Below are 17374 nucleotides of genomic sequence, written 5' to 3' on the forward strand. Positions count from 1 at the left end.
CAACCAACATAACCAACACAACCAAACAGAACCAACAAAACCAACACAACCAAACACAACCAACACAACCAACACACAAAACATAACCAACACAACCAACAGAACCAAACAGAACTAACACAACCAACACAACCAACATAATCAACACAACCAGCACAACCAAACAGAACCAACACAACCAACACAACCAAACAGAACCAACACAACCAACACAACCAAACAGAAACAAACACAACCAACACAACCAAACAGAACCAACAAAACCAACACAACCAAACAGAACCAACACAACCAAACACAACCAACACAACCAACACACAAAACATAACCAACACAACCAACAGAACCAAACAGAACTAACACAACCAACATAATCAACACAACCAACACAACCAACATAATCAACACAACCAACACAACCAACACAACCAAACAGAACCAACACAACCAACACAACCAACATAACCAACATAACCAAACAGAACCAACACAACCAACATAACCAACACAACCAACAGAACCAAACAGAACCAACACAACCAACACAACCAACGTAATCAACACAACCAAACATAACCAACACAACCAACACAACCAAACACAACCAACACAACCAACATAACCAACACAACCAAACACAACCAACACAATCAACACAACCAACATAACCAAACAGAACCAACACAACCAAACAGAACCAACACAACCAACACAACCAACACAACCAACACAACCAAACAGAACCAACACAACCAAACAGAACAAACAGAACCAAACAGAACAAACAGAACCAAACAGAACCAACAGACACCAACAGTTACCAACAGAACCAAACAGAACAAACAGAACCAAAGAGAACCAACAGAACCAACAGAAACAAAAAGAAACAAACAGAAACAACAGACACCAACAGTTACCAACAAAACCAAACAGAACCAACAGACACCAACAGTTACCAACAGAAACAAACAGAACAAACAGAACCAAACAGAACCAACAGACACCAATAGTTACCAACAGTTACCAACAGACACCAACACTTACCAACAGACACCAACAGACACCAACAGTTACCAACAGACACCAACAGACACCAACAGACACAAACAGACACCAACAAAAACAAACAGAACCAACAGAACCAACAACCAACAGAACCAAACAGAACCAACACAACCAACACAACCAAACCGAACCAACAGAAACAAACAGAACCAAACAGTTACCAACAGTTACCAACAGTTACCAACAGACACCAACAGAACCAACAGAACAAACAGAACCAAACAGAACCAAACAGAACCAAACAGAACCAAACAGAACCAACAGACACCAACAGAACCAACAGTTACCAACAGAACTAACAGAACCAACAGACACCAACAGACACCAACAGAACCAACAGAACCAACAGAACCAACAGAACAAACAGAACCAACAGACACCAACAGAACTAACACAACCAACAGAACTAACAGAACCAACACAACCAACAGAACCAACAGAACCAACAGAACTTTAGACCAAAGACCGATCCCCTCACACGGTGTAATGGTGCCTCTCAGGACCACCGGTCCACACTTGACCCGGTTTAAAATGTTAGAATCTGAAACTGAGGCAGCACTCACGGTCCGAGCAGTACTCGCCCCTCCAGCCCTCCAGGCAGTGGCGCTGGCCCTCGCCGTCGCAGTCGTAGTGGCCGAAGGTGTCGTTGCGGGGCCGGCAGTAGCCGGAGCAGGCCTCTCCGTGGTAGTACTCATTGCACACCACGTGGTAGGAGTAGCGCAGCTCGCTCTGGTTCCCAAAGTGCACGTCCTGCGACCATTCGTCCCCGACCGCCAGCTTCCGGCGGGTCGCCATCCGACTGATCAGGTTGTTCTGGTTCTCTGCATGAACACGTGAGAAAAAAGGGTTTGGATCGTTTGAACCTGCTGTTGATAAGTTTATCAGTAAACATCAGTTTATCGTTGTAAAAATCTGAGTTTACATCTGTAACCAGATGTTTTTTATCCCCTATTTTCTGCACATCAGACCGACTCTCTGAAGGTTTGATGCAACAAAAATCATCACAACTCTACAGATTTTCCATTTTTTTCCAATTTTTTTTCCAATTTTCCAACATTTCCACTCAAAAAAAGGCTTCGTTTTCATTTTTTTTCCAACTTTGGACATTAATCCATAAAAGAGTTGGGATCTTTTGGTTTCAGCTCAGTTATGGAGCTTCTGGAATTGGCTCTATATGAACGAATTGGATTATTTTATGAATAATTATGATTACAATTAATTGAATTCCAATTGGCTTTAATTGGACTTTATTATCTAAGTGCCTTGAGATGACATTTGTTGTATTTGGCGCTATATAAATAAAAATGAATTGAATTGAATTGAATTGAATTCTCCTGCTCCCCTGTTAACATCTGTGTGAGGCAGCCGGCTCACTTTATGTATCACAGGAAAGAAAAAGGAGCCCTCGGAAAGATCTGATGAAAACAAAAGCAACCTTGAAGAACAGAGGGGGGGCTGCTGGGGTCAGTTTGTGGAGTCCTTTCTCCTTTAGAAGTATTAAATAATGTTGTTTTACTGTTAGTTTTGGGTATAAAAGGAGAAACACGGTTCAGCTTCAGTGAGAAAAATCAACAGGAGCCCTTGTTTACTGCTCTCTCCGACATTTAAAGGAAGCTTCCCCCCCTCCTGAATACTCCCACAGGGCATGAACAATTCTATCATCTTTGAACTGTGAGTTTAAAACAGAGAAACTGTGTTTCTGTCGCCGTCTGGCGGTGAAACCGCGGAACTGCAGGCGGCGTCGTTTTTACCTGTGGACTCCAAACCTGAAGACTCCGCGTTCCAAGCCTCAATGATCAGGGAGAAAGTACCCTGAAATTAATCAGAAAAGAATCATCAGAGACCACGTGCATCAGGTTTATTTATAATGACGTGCGAACGCGCGCGTCCTGTAGGTCATCTGACAGGATAAATGCGTTTTTAATAGCGGTAATGTTGCGTGTGTTTCCCCCGCTGTGTGAGCTAAAAACCTGCCTAAGAACAGGCTGAATGCTCGGCTCTGTCGGACCATGAAACATGCAGACTGAAGGTGTGATCTCCGACACTTACCGGCCACTTGAAGTGAAACGGCACCCGCACGGGCGCGCTAGCGGAGATGGAGTTGGAGCCGGAGTCGGCGCCGAAGATCTCGGTGAGCGCGGTTCCGTACGTGCACGGCGGCTCCGGGTCGATGACGTGCTGCGAGTGCTTGAGGCACACGCGGAAAAAGATCTGACAGTTCGGGGACTGGGGGCGGCAGATGCCGCGCGAACTGGTGAAGGAGTCGATCTTCAGCTCGAATACTCCGGAGGAGAGGGCCTGGGGTGGGGGGGCAGAGGGGGACAAAGAGCGGGCGGACAGTGAGAGTGCAGTAGAGTCAGGCTCATGTGAGAAACTGTGTAATAAATGCACAGAAAAAAAGAAGCAGAAGCGCTGAGGATGGAAAAAGGTGGGAATATTATTCAGTAAATTTAATAAAAAATAATAATAAAGTTTATTTTTGGAAATATCTGAGATACATCTGCATGTCTGCGTTCATCTTTCATCAGTTTTATATCCATAAACCTAAATTAAAACGAATCATTTTAAGTTTAGAATCAGTAAAGCCGCAGGAAGAGCTCCGCGTCCTGCGCGTAAAAGCGCACAACTCCAAACCCTCTCCGCGTCCCAGGAAACCGCCGCAAAGCACGCGCACCTCCGCGGGTCTCACGTTAAAATGCAGGCTGAGGTTCCTGGGAGTGTGCCGTCGGTGCTACTCACCGTCTGCGCCGCAGCACACAGCAGGAGACACGGCAACAACAAACGCGCCATGTCGGAGCGTCCGGTGCAGAAAAGAGCCGCGGGTCAACCAGCGCGTAAAATCCAAAGAAGCTCCACGGAAAACTGAGCGCGAGCGCGTCACCTGGAGACAGAGCAACCAAACCACTCTGAATAAAAAAGTCTGAGGGGGGTCAGTGCGCACCAGCGGTGTGGATGTAGAAAAAGAAAGTGTGAGGCTGCAGAAATCCTGAAGGCTGTTGAACTCTGGACTGTGGCAGCAGCGGTTCCACCTCAGCTTTATACCGCAGGGAGGAGGAGGGGTGAGGCGGGGGGGAGGGGAGGGGAGGGGAGGCAGGGCAGGGGGCGCTGCAAAAAGTCTCCACCTGTAGAACAACGGGTCCTCCTCTGACATTTGTCCCGAAACACGCGCTGAAAAGTGAGTGAATCCGGTTCAGTCAAACCGAAAGAAACTAAATGGAACCAGTGAAACTCCACCGGTGCAGGAGCCGCTCCGGATCCCGGAAAAGTGAAGCTTCAGGCGGATAAATGTGGCGCAGTTCTGCCCCCAGATCAAAGGGTTTTCCCCTGAATGCGGGTCCGAAAGAAGGGAAGGACTCTTCTTACAGCGGGGAGGACTCTGTCAGGAGGGAGGGGGGAGGTTGGGAGGTTGGGGGGTGGGGGGTGGGGGGGGGTGAGGTGGGGGGCGCCGGCTTTGATTCAGCCCCGCAGTTACAGCGGGGCAATAGAACAAACTGCGGGGCGACACGGTGCCAAACGCTCCTTTTACTGCCTCCTCAGGTCCGACCAGGACCCGGTCACACAGGCCGGTCTGAGCCCCATAAAGTCCCCAAAGTGTGCAGGTGGGGGGACTCTGAGGCGCAGAAACAAAAAAAAAATAAAACAAGAAGAAATTATTCACTTTTTAACACGCGGAACAATAACAAATACCCCCGTGACGTCACGGTTTATGACCGTAAACAGCGGAGAGAGAAAAGTCCGGAGAACCAATCAGAAAACAGTCGGTGTGGCGCACGCTTTCTGATATGGGAGTTCTCCGTGTCGCGTGCCGTCCCGCCAGAGGGAGGGAGGGGGGGTGGACGCGCGCACGCACGTACGCACGCTCGCGCTTTTTAAGGAGAAAGAAAGACCTCGATGTGGAGACTTCATACACATTAAGACACGCGTGTGTGTGTGTGTGTGTGTGTGTGTGTGTGTGTGTTTGTGCGCGCGCTCGCTTAGTGGACTCCAGCTGTATGGAAATGATGCCACCTCCAGGGTGCGTGGAGCTGCTCTGACGTCACAGAGCCTCAGATCAGCTGCTGATTCTGCGCGCTGAGAGAAATAAAAGTAAACTTTTTTAAATGAAAGCAGCGGAATTAAAGGAAAGTTCTGTAAAAGTTAAAAGATTTAAAGGGAACCTGGTGACGCGTTTTAATCCCGCACGGACTCGTGGAAAACGGTCCCGTGACATGACTGGCTGTTTGCAGAGCAGGTTGGATGACGTCACACACAGGTAAAGGTAAAGGAGCACAGAGCCGCCCAGAGATGATAGAATATCCCAGATATTCCCAGAGAGGAAAGTAATTCCTGAAGAGGAGCTCCACCATAGTTATTGTTTTTCCTCCAGGTTTGAAACTCTTCTTCTACCTGATTAAAAATCACTAACAAGTAATTTAAATCTGAGTTGAGGCCAAGATGGCGGCAGCAACTTTCTGTAACACCACCAAAAAAAACACGGATGAATAAAAAGCACCTGGAACTAAATGAAGCTGAATCATAGAATCAGATTTTCTGAAGAGAAAATGAGCAACTTTTCAGCCTTTTGTTCTTCATCAGTTGCATGACGTCATAAGTACTGCTCTCTTCCTCTGCATCAGCCTCAGAGCAGAACTCTTCTTCTTCTCTTCTTTTCCGGCAGGAACGCTGCAGCCCTGCGGGCTTCAGGTGGGACACCTGAAACATAAAGATGCAGAAACAGGAAACAGGTCCAACTTCTCATCTCACGTCAGTCTAACTGCAGGCCAGGACCCACGTGACCCCACACTCAGGTGAGCAGCTGATCAGGTAAACCGCGCGTGGACAACCTGCTGCTTTCCTCTCGTAGTGACGCTCGCGACCCACCTCGCCCTCTATTATCATTGTAATGAGGGCAGCGCGTGCCTCTGCGCGCCCCCTCCCGTCCAACACGCACCCACGGCACGCTTCATCTGCCTTGTATCCAGGCTTGTGTCTCGAGACAAAAGCGCCTCGTGGATGAATAATATGATAAAGGTCCGCGCGCGCGGGCCGTGAACAATGGCTCAAAGCCATGAATGAAGCTGGCCTCGGGGGGCGCGTGGCAGCACGCACGCACACACACGCACACAGCAGCTCATCTGAGGCAGTTTGAAAAAGTTCATCAGAAGTCTCACACTGAAAAAAGTGACTTTTGGGTGAAGTAAACTCTAACTGTCATCATCTCTACCTCCTACCTTTCTAACCTCATCTTAAAGCACACATCACTGAACTCATTAAGGACTGTTTTACTCATCTCTGTACAAATCTGAACATTCAATTTGCACTACTCCAAATCCACTGCACACCATCATTTTAGTCCATCAAGGAGCTTTACATTTACTTTGCACATATATATTTATTTTACTTACTTCTGCACTTTGTATTTATATATATATATATAAATATATATATCCACATTGTGCTGTCACTCTGTTTACCGGTTAGTTTATTTCTGCCTTATTAAAGTGTTAAGTTAAGTTAAATGCTACCGCTGCACTATTGAGTTTGAGAGAAATGTCATTCCAAGCCTGTGTATGTCCTGTACAGATCTGACAATAAAGTTGACTTTGACTTGTATTTTTAAGATTCAGATGCAACTAAAGAACTAAGAAATAAAAACTGAAAGAGCTTCAGGGAACTAATTGATCAGGACACTTTAAAGGTTACAGGAAAGTCAGAAAGGAATCAGGACTCTGAACCAGGTTTGACCAAAGAGGAAACCTGCAGCTGCTCAGCTGTTTTCATGTGGAAATGCACCTTCTTCTTCTTCTTCTTCTTTTAGGTGCAGATGCAGAATATTGTGAACACGTGTTAATGTGCTCGCGCCCCCTTAATTAATGCTAATTACCCCTTCAGAGCAGCGCGTGAAATGAAGACGCAGGGGTGGGGGGGTCTCACACCTACCTGCGGACCGTCTGTCAGGTGACAACAAGCAGCGGGGGGGGGGGGGGGGCCCTGCCTCCATCTTTCTCCTCTGCAGCTAACACACACACACACTGGCTCTGTGAGCGCGTGCTCATCTCTCCTGATTTCTCTTTGGATAAAATCGGTAATGAAAGTAAAGAAGCTGAGACTTCAGAGGACGGAGCACCGACCCCCAGGAGCTGCTGCCGGGTGGCCGCATCTGAGCTGCTCCGGCCGGCAGCTCCGGCCCCTCCGACCGGGGGGCTGGGCAGGTGTGAAGCTGGGAACCAGCAGCCGGCCGCGGCTTTATGGGCCCCACCATTTGCCCCCCAGCAGTTCCAGGCTGGGACATGCAGGGCAGAAAAGCTGCATCTTTAGGCTAAAAAAGGCAGAAAAGCTGCATCTTTAGGCTAAAAAAGGCAGAAAAGCTGCCTCTATAGGCTAAAAACAGCAGAAAAGCTGCCTCTTTAGGCTAAAAAAGGCAGAAAAGCTGCCTCTATAGGCTAAAAACAGCAGAAAAGCTGCCTCTTTAGGCTAAAAAAGGCAGAAAAGCTGCCTCTATAGGCTAAAAACAGCAGAAAAGCTGCCTCTTTAGGCTAAAAAAGGCAGAAAAGCTGCCTCTATAGGCTAAAAAAGGCAGAAAAGCTGCATCTTTAGGCTAAAAAAGGCAGAAAAGCTGCCTCTAGGCTAAAAAAGGCAGAAAAGCTGCCTCTTTAGGCTAAAAAAGGCAGAAAAGCTGCATCTTTAGGCTAAAAAAAGCAGAAAAGCTGCCTCTTTAGGCTAAAAAAGGCAAAAAAGCTGCCTCTATAGGCTAAAAACAGCAGAAAAGCTGCCTCTTTAGGCTAAAAAAGGCAGAAAAGCTGCCTCTATAGGCTAAAAACAGCAGAAAAGCTGCCTCTTTAGGCTAAAAAAGGCAGAAAAGCTGCCTCTATAGGCTAAAAAAGGCAGAAAAGCTGCATCTTTAGGCTAAAAAAGGCAGAAAAGCTGCCTCTTTAGGCTAAAAAAAGCAGAAAAGCTGCCTCTTTAGGCTAAAAACAGCAGAAAAGCTGCCTCTTTAGGCTAAAAAAGGCAGAAAAGCTGCCTCTTTAGGCTAAAAAAAGCAGAAAAGCTGCCTCTATAGGCTAAAAAAAGTAGAAAAGCTGCCTCTTTAGGCTAAAAAAAGCAGAAAAGCTGCCTCTTTAGGCTAAAAAAGGCAGAAAAGCTGCCTCTTTAGGCTAAAAACAGCAGAAAAGCTGCCTCTTTAGGCTAAAAAAGGCAGAAAAGCTGCCTCTTTAGGCTAAAAACAGCAGAAAAGCTGCATCTTTAGGCTAAAAAAAGTAGAAAAGCTGCCTCTTTAGGCTAAAAAAGGCAGAAAAGCTGCCTCTTTAGGCTAAAAAAAGTAGAAAAGCTGCCTCTTTAGGCTAAAAAAGGCAGAAAAGCTGCCTCTTTAGGCTAAAAAAAGTAGAAAAGCTGCCTCTTTAGGCTAAAAAAGGCAGAAAAGCTGCCTCTTTAGGCTAAAAACAGCAGAAAAGCTGCATCTTTAGGCTAAAAACAGCAGAAAAGCTGCATCTTTAGGCTAAAAACAGCAGAAAAGCTGCATCTTTAGGCTAAAAACAGCAGAAAAGCTGCCTCTTTAGGCTAAAAACAGCAGAAAAGCTGCATCTTTAGGCTAAAAACAGCAGAAAAGCTGCATCTTTAGGCTAAAAACAGCAGAAAAGCTGCCTCTTTAGGCTAAAAACAGCAGAAAAGCTGCATCTTTAGGCTAAAAACAGCAGAAAAGCTGCATCTTTAGGCTAAAAACAGCAGAAAAGCTGCCTCTTTAGGCTAAAAAAAAAGCAGATTATTCTGATCATTTGGTCACTTTTCACCAGATTACACCAGAATCATTTAAATCTGATTCTTTATTGATCTGTTCGCTCAGCCAATCACAGCCCACCTCCAGTCTGCCCAGGTTTAGAAAGGGGCGGGGCTAAAATCAGCTTGTTTATTCCAGCCCCATCTCCCTTTTGTTTCGCGCGCACGTCCGCTCAGGTGTGAGTCCCGACACCTCGCGGGGCCCCTTTGCTCGCGCTTCTTCCCACGCTCTCTCTCTCAGACACCTTTCCGCACACGCGCCGCACGCCATGTGTTGTCACACCTCAACAAAAGCTCGTGCGGGCCCCTTTGGGGACCGTTTGGGCGCGTGTTGAACAAAAGGCGCGCGCGGATGGATCACAGACATCAATCAATCTGATCAGGAGCCGATCACAGATCAATAACATGTCCCCGAACACTGTGTTTGGGTCAGCTTTAAACAGGTGACACAGATCTGAAGGGTGACGCGCGCACGTGGAGAGCGCGTGGCGTGCGTGTCTTCTGTGGAATCTGCCGACCTGAGAGGAAGCAGAAGCAGAAGATGATGATCAATACACAGATGTCGCGCGATCGAATATGTGCATATTGGCTCATGCTTCCTGGAGATTCGTGCACGCGTCCCCGCCACCCCGCCCGCGCGCCTCTCCTCTCCCCGGGGAGCGGACGCTGCGCGTGCTGAGCAGTTACAGATGTAATCTCTCCATGCGCGTGCGTCGGAATCTGATCAGGGGATCGATGCGTCGGCGCATTGATTTGTTTTGTTTACAAACATTTTCTCCTGAAATGAGATAAAAAAATGTTTAAAAAGACAAAATAAAATCTTTGTTCCCAAATGATTTGATCTCGTTGAGAAAAAAGCTCGGAAATCTCGCGAGGTTTTGAACTATTTTTATTTTTCCTTTATTTAGCCAGGATTGTCCCATTGAGACTAAGAGTCTCTTCTGCCAGGGAGTCCTGGTCAACTCGAGCTTCTTAAGTAAAATTAAACATTTTATTAACGTAATACATGAATTATGGGGGAAGAGTAAGTTTTACTTAGGTTTCCTCGCACAATTTAAATGTTTAATAGTTTTCTGTACATAAACCTAGAAATACTACATAAACTTTACTCTGAAAGTGTATCGTTAAAATCTACTAAGTTACTTCATAACAGCAAATACTACAGATATATAACATTTACTTAAAATTTTGAGTAAAATGATGTTCCTGCCTATGAAAAACAAGTAGACTTTACTTCATTTGTTTAACTAAATATAACTTAAAACTTAGATGTAATTAAGTAAATGTTACTTAAATCATTTGAGTGCAAATACTTACAAAGGGTTTTTTAAGTAAATCTTACGAGTAGTTTTTTTCAGTGGATGAAAAACAGCAAAGAAGCCGTTTTAAACTATATCAGGAAACAGGAATAAAATTCCCTCAGATTTGGAGTCAGACGAGCAACAAAAATTTTTTTTTCACATTAATTTACTCAAATAGTGGCCTAAAATGAACAGAAACAGACATTTAATTATAATTTCTTGTATAACAATTAATTTCCAACTACATTTGTGTGATTTTGACAGCCATATTAAGTATTTTATGTGGTTTTTGAAGCATTTTGGTCACGAGACGCCTCTTATTTCTTTATATTTTGCATCCAAGCAGCTTAAGTGATCTTCAGCAACAGTTTCAACACTTTCTGAAGGTTTTTCTTTGGATATTTTCTGCTTTTTTCTTCATTTTCAGTCCAGTTTTTCTTTGTTAAGCCACCGACAGCCGCGCCTGTTACGGTGTTTGCTGCTCGGTCTGCACAGCAGGCAGTGATACGAAGGGAGAGAAAATAGGGCCAAGAGATTGTGAGGTCTGACTTTTTCCTGGAGAACCATTTTGTGATGCAAATGTATTACTCTGTTGAACGCATATTGTTCTGAGAAGCAAAACGCTTTATTTTTTAAACCCCAGCCAACTAGCCGGACTACCTTCATCAGCACCAAAACGAGGCTGGAACTCTGCTCACAGGATGCAGCAGGGGGTAAGAAGATGTTCAGAAATGATGCTGCTGATATGGGATGTCATACAGCTTCATGTCAAAAGAGGCGAACTGTCCCTTTAAAGAGGCGAACTATCCCTTTAAAAGCGGAGAACAAATTTCGTGTTTCGCATGACCAATCAATCTGATCTTACTCTTATTTAACACGCTTCCTTCTTCATGATGCTTTACCCTCGGGTGAGTTTATCTGTAATAAAGAAAGCTCGAGGCCACAGAGGAAGCTTCTGTTATTTAAATGTTTTCCGTGTTCTGCCCCGTTACAAACCTCCTGTCCAGCTGCTCTTTCCTCAGATTAAATCTGACTTCTGTGGTGTGATTTCAGTCCTGAACCAGCAGAGTAAAGGAAAACTCTTCACTTCTACAGCTTGTAATCAGTCTTCTGACCTGCTGCCTCCTCCTGGAAGAAGAGGAATAAAAATAAGAAAAACTGAATGAAAAGTGGAGCTCACACAGCTTTGTGTTTGCTTTAAGCCTCAGAAAGCTGAGCCTCCTTCAGGCTGCAACAAGAAGCTGGAAAGTTTCAGTTGAACAGCTCAGCTGCTCTCTGTTCTGCGTCCAGAGTTCAGTTTACGAGCCTCTGAAGGCTTTTTATCATCTCTAACGCGTTTTCAGGACGCAGTGTTCTTTCACAGCTTCTCCTCAGCATGAAGAATTTCTGCATTTCTGCTCGTCTCCCATCGCTTCGAGTACAAAAAACATTCAAATATGATGGGCTCAAATATTCAAGATGGACATTTGCTCAGATGAGCCAGATCCTGTTCATCTGCTGTAGATAGTTCTTTAGGCCTGACACTTCTTCTTCTGTCCTCCACTTGTCCAGTTTCCTCAAATGTTTTAAGGACACACTGCACACCATGCTGAGATATGCCGAGTTTTCAGCTAACAGCTCTTTGGGAATCACCTTGTTGCTGCAGAAATCCTGTTTTCTGTCTGTCACACTGTGTTATCTTTGCTGTTTTTCACACATGCAGCTAAAGAAATGGGAACAAATCTTAATTCCAGCCTAAAACCCACAAAGAGCTTCTAGATTATTCATTTCTGGTGGCATAAAACAGTTTAATCATTTCATTTATATGAATTGTTCCATAATTAGTCATTAGATTATATCTTATATTCCTTTTTTAAGCTTTAAATTGAATCTTATTTACTTTTTCTTGATGTTGAATAACATATAATTCTTATTATTGTCTGTTTTTTTCCTACCTTTCTACTTTTAGACGTGATAACGTTCATTTTTTTGGGATTAGGATTTTTTTTCAACTGAATTTCTTATATTAATTTGACTCTTTTGGTAACTGAAAACAGTTTTAAACGTAAATGTACAAAAAAGTTGAAACTATGAAGCTGTTTTTCACACATGCAGCTAAAGAAATGGGAACAAATGATGTGTCTCTGTGACAGGCTGCTGGGAACAAAGTGCCTAAAGATCCAGTTTAGGTTCATCCCTTGAGTTAGGAGCCTTTTTCCTGCCTGAATGGTTCACAGCTCAGAGTTAAGTGGCTGAACAAAGGTCAATGCCCCTGACACAGTTGTTTCGCCAGTCAGTTTCTGTAACTTTATTCCAAAGTTCATGAATGTTCGGATAAGAAACACCCTTTTGTTTCATTGGCAATAAGTTGTGCTAACATGCTAGCAGATGAGCAACTGCTAGCATGTAAGCACAGGATTTATGAGCTGCTAGCATGGCTATAGATGCTTAAAGCCCATTTAAACAGGTTTAACATTACAGAAGAAGGATGACGTATAAGTTATGCTAACGTGTTAGCAACTACTAGTATGTTAGGCAAGTTTATTTTATTTGTAGAGCACAATTCCTACACAAGGCAATTAGAAGCGCTTTGAGTGTTAGCACAGGATGTTAGCTGCTAGCATGGCTGGAGATGGCTTTGAAATGGCTTCTTTGCTAAGTTGTCTGTGCTGTGTGGACACAACACTGGTTCATCTCTTGAGTTAGGAGCCTTTTTCCTGCCTGAGTGGTTCATAGCTCAGAGTTAATTGGCTTAATGAAGAAAAAACTGGACTGAAGATGAGTGAAAAGGCAGAAAATGTCCAAAGAGAAACTGTGAGAGCTTCAGGAAGCTGCAGAACTGCTGAGCAGGACTAAAGATTCTTCAACATGAAGAAACCAAACTGAGAACTTAAATTCAGATTGAAAATAAATAAATAAGAACTCAATATAAAAAAAAATATGTTTTTCAACATTTTCCAACCCAGATGTGTTGGGCTGTTTGGAGCAACAGAAGCCGTTTCCTTCCAGGCTGAGAACAGCATGTGGGTTCGTGGTAAAACACCTTTATGGGCCTTTAAAGATGGGCAGAGCAGCCTGGATTTACAGGTTCGGGGTTTCAGCTCCTGATCCAGATGTTTGAGCTTTGTTTTCCTGGTGAAGAGCTGCTCGTGCTCCCTTTAAAACTCACAAACCCACAACCTTAAAGGTCTTTCTGACCTTTAAATGTTTCACTTTGTAAACAAGCAGAAGGAAAAAAAACTCGAGGCTTTCAAATGATTCATGGAAAGACTTGTTTATAGCTTTTAAAGAATAGAACAAACCAAAGCCTGGAAAACAGAAACATGGTGGAGCATCATGGAGATCCGTTCGCTTCGGTTTTACTGAGGAAGTCGATGGAGACGAGCCGAGCTTCGTCTCATTTCTGCGAGGACGGTCGATCGGCGAGGGACAGAAAACAAGTTCAGATTCATTTCCCGAGGCTTCGCTCACACCTCGGTACAGAGAAGAAAATCCCCTGAAATAATCCGTCGCTACAGATTCATCCACCACTGAAAGTAGTCCCTGACAGGTAGCAGCGTTTCCCTCCTGCTCGGTACGATCACACTAACATGTTTACGGGCGTTTATCAGAGGTTTAGCAGGAACTAACGGACATGAAATCATGAAAATATGAGACGCCAGGCTCGTGTAAACCTTTGCTTTAGCTCCTCCCCCCTTCATGCTTGATCACAACCACACAAACCGGCGCCCGCGCAGCCGGACGCGTCGACACATTCAACACACGTGTTTATTTTCACAGCTGGAGACATGTTTCATTCGGCCAGCGCGGTCTGACACACGGGAACAGGAAATAAAAAAAAAAACACATTCTGCCGATCTCAGGCCGGATCCTGCGGGTGGCGTTGGCGAACCAGAGCTGGAGTGGCGATAGCAGCGCTGGTCCCGGATCAGCCTCCGGACCACCAACAACAAGAGTTCAAACCGACCTGGATCTGCTCCTTTTTTTTTTTTTTAAACCAATCAGCAGCTCGGAAAAAGCATCAGGTGACACAGAGGCGACCAAAAGGGAGGGGGCCAGCCGAAGCCCCGCCTCCACAAAAACCAGGAAGTGCCTCTCTCATTGGCACAGAGCCCGGCCAATGTCCTCGCGTTATCCCGGCAGAGCCGAGGCCGCTCCGCCAAAGCTCACTGGTCGACCCCCTCTTCTCTGGCCCCTCCCATCACCTCAGCGCTGGGCTGTGATTGGTGGAAGTGTGGGGGCGGGGCAGGGCTCACTGCTGCTTGGACCTCCAGATCCGCGAGGTGATGGAGCCGAGAGAGATTCCCTGTTTCTTCTGCTGCGCCAGCTCGGCCAGGCGCTGCTCCTCCTCCTGGGGGGGGGCGGAAACAAGAGTCAGACCAACAACCGATACTCCCCAACAACAAAGCACCGAGTTGCGTTTGGTTTCCCCAACAACCAAGCACCGAGGTGCGTTTGGTTTCCCCAACAACAAAGCAGAGAGATGCGTTTGGTTTCCCCAACAACTAAGCACCGAGATGCGTTTGGTTTCCCCAACAACCAAGCACCGAGGTGCGTTTGGTTTCCCCAACAACTAAGCACCGAGGTGCGTTTGGTTTCCCCAACAACCAAGCACCGAGGTGCGTTTGGTTTCCCCAACAACCAAGCACCGAGGTGCGTTTGGTTTCCCCAACAACCAAGCACCGAGGTGCGTTTGGTTTCCCCAACAACCAAGCACCGAGGTGCGTTTGGTTTCCCCAACAACCAAGCACCGAGGTGCGTTTGGTTTCCCCAACAACCAAGCACCGAGGTGCGTTTGGTTTCCCCAACAACTAAGCACCGAGGTGCGTTTGGTTTCCCCAACAACTAAGCACCGAGGTGCGTTTGGTTTCCCCAACAACAAAGCACCGAGGTGCGTTTGGTTTCCCCAACAACCAAGCACCGAGGTGCGTTTGGTTTCCCCAACAACAAAGCACCGAGGTACGTTTGGTTTCCCCAACAACAAAGCACCGAGGTGCGTTTGGTTTCCCCAACAACCAAGCACCGAGGTGCGTTTGGTTTCCCCAACAACCAAGCACCGAGGTGCGTTTGGTTTCCCCAACAACAAAGCACCGAGGTGCGTTTGGTTTCCCCAACAACTAAGCACCGAGGTGCGTTTGGTTTCCCCAACAACAAAGCACCGAGGTGCGTTTGGTTTCCCCAACAACTAAGCACCGAGGTGCGTTTGGTTTCCCCAACAACTAAGCACCGAGGTGCGTTTGGTTTCCCCAACAACTAAGCACCGAGGTGCGTTTGGTTTCCCCAACAACTAAGCACCGAGGTGCGTTTGGTTTCCCCACCTACCAGCGCCAGCTGAGCCTGTCTGCGTTTAAAAGCCTCGATGGGGTCGTCCTCCAGGGCGTAGTTCTCCAGCACCAAGCGGACGTCGTCCACCCCGCTCAGAGCGATGGCTGAAGAAGACGATGAGAGAGGAAGTCAAACAGAGTAAATCAAAGTAAATCAAACCCCGACTGAACCTCAAAAGAGACTGGGGCTGTGTTCCAAACCGCATACTTCTCCTACTACTCATACTGACTTTTTTCCTGGATGCATACTAGATTCTCCTAAATGTTGGGTATGCATCATCAGATTACTACTCATACTCAAACTACCCAAGATGCAACGTAACGTGACATCGCCGATCGTCATTTCCTGTCAAAACGGCAGTTTCAAGCTAGCTACAACGAGGGTAGGTTCACTTCCTGTTTTCAAAACAAAAGCACCAATTGTATGGTAATGGCTTTCCCTATGATAAAAGGCAACGGGTATTTTATTTTGTGAAAATAACCAGAAGTGCGTTGCTCACTGCGGCTAGCTTTAGTAGCAAAATTGTAAACAGCCGGTATTTTGTCAGGTTTTCAACACGTTGGGGATCTAAACGACTACTTTCTCGCTTGAAAATGTTTCAAATGTTGCTAAAGTTTACAGAGTTTAGAGCTTAAGAGAAATCAGCTTCAGGCCGGCTGATTTCGGCTCGGGCAGGAGCAAAATGCATCGTGGGTAAACGCTCTGCATACTGTCTGATCGATGAGTATGCAGTATGTAGTATGTGGTTTTGAACACAGCCTCTTTTTTTTTTTTTTTTTTAACTCATTTTCTATTGATTTTCACAAGCAAATATCAATACAACAGACAACTTACCCTCCCTCCCCCCACCCCTCTACATGGGAGTCAAATGACACCCAAAACAGTTCACAAACAGTTACACAGACAATTTCGTTAGATTTTCTTCAGTAACAAGTCTTTAACTCTGGTAACTCCATTGGACCGAGTTTGCATCGTCCTTGGTTTGGCACCATTTGTCCTTGTAGAAGAAAGTTCAAGATAAAGAAAGTCCAGAAACATATGCAGCCGGTGTTCCAACGATAAATTGTGGGGGGGTTAGCCAAACCTGTACAATAATTTTTGGGGGTTTTCTAGACCTTTCACTCATACAAATTTGAGAGTCATCATCCAGAAGGTGTAGAGCAGGGTCCATGGGCAGTTTAAAGTCACTCATATCTGACAGAGTTCGTACAACAATTTTCCAAAAATGACAAATCTTAGGGCAGTCCCACATAATATGCATAAAAGTCCGTACTGTATTTTGGGAGCAAAACATACAGAATGGGTGTGGTGCCTGTCCCATTAAGTGTCTAATTCTGGGCCTACGGTATGCTCTGTGAGCCGTCTTCATATGAATAAATTGGTGATTTCCCCACTCCACTGTGTCAGGCTTCGGAGCAAAGAGACTCTTTAAGGAAACCTTCATCCAGAAGAAGCCAAAACACGGGGAACTCTTTCAGGATTCAATATTCTATGATGATACTGTAAAATCTCTCTGTTAACATCTCAGAATAAACCTTTTTCTCAACAGTTGATGCTCAAACATATTCGGCACAACGCTCACATATTTTTTAATCTACAAGCAGAAATGATGCAATCTCCATCAGTGGAGCTCAATAACACCGAGCACCAGGTCCAGATACAACAGACGATATGTCTGTTGGGTGAAGAACTCCTGAAAGGGTTTTAATTTGATCTAATGGGAGTTAAAACTGGCCCAGAGTCACGTTTATCCTCAGCCTCAGTTTGAGTGAAACTTATTTGCTAAACAAAAAGAAAAAAAAGAGGAACTGTGGATGAATTTGACTGAATTCTTTAAAATATACCAACTGATGTTGGTGATGATGTCATTGGCCACAAAAAAAAAAAAATAACCAGGAAGCGAAAATCTGATTTCATAACAGCCCACTTCTGTTTTTCTGGTTTTATGGGAA

The 17374-nt window shown here is 45.3% G+C and overlaps 2 protein-coding genes across 2 annotated transcripts in view; both read right to left on the minus strand.

Annotated features, from left to right (window-relative positions):
* dlc (deltaC) overlaps positions 1-4102 on the minus strand; it is a 35717-nt gene extending 31615 nt beyond the window's left edge. The window contains exons 1-4 of the mRNA XM_075472770.1: positions 3805-4102; positions 3115-3363; positions 2817-2877; positions 1629-1886 (exon numbers count right to left, since the gene is read on the minus strand). Coding sequence (XP_075328885.1) covers positions 1629-1886; positions 2817-2877; positions 3115-3363; positions 3805-3855 — 619 coding nt within the window. The 5' untranslated portion in view covers positions 3856-4102. The remainder of the gene's footprint in view (positions 1-1628; positions 1887-2816; positions 2878-3114; positions 3364-3804) is intronic.
* Positions 4103-13355: 9253 nt separating this feature from the next.
* timm50 (translocase of inner mitochondrial membrane 50 homolog (S. cerevisiae)) overlaps positions 13356-17374 on the minus strand; it is a 50682-nt gene continuing 46663 nt past the window's right edge. The window contains exons 10-11 of the mRNA XM_075472771.1: positions 15420-15526; positions 13356-14448 (exon numbers count right to left, since the gene is read on the minus strand). Of these exons, the coding sequence (XP_075328886.1) occupies positions 14350-14448; positions 15420-15526 (206 nt within the window). The 3' untranslated portion in view covers positions 13356-14349. The remainder of the gene's footprint in view (positions 14449-15419; positions 15527-17374) is intronic.

Source organism: Odontesthes bonariensis, chromosome 9 (genome assembly GCF_027942865.1).
Source record: "Odontesthes bonariensis isolate fOdoBon6 chromosome 9, fOdoBon6.hap1, whole genome shotgun sequence".
Taxonomy (NCBI): Eukaryota; Metazoa; Chordata; class Actinopteri; order Atheriniformes; family Atherinopsidae; genus Odontesthes; species Odontesthes bonariensis.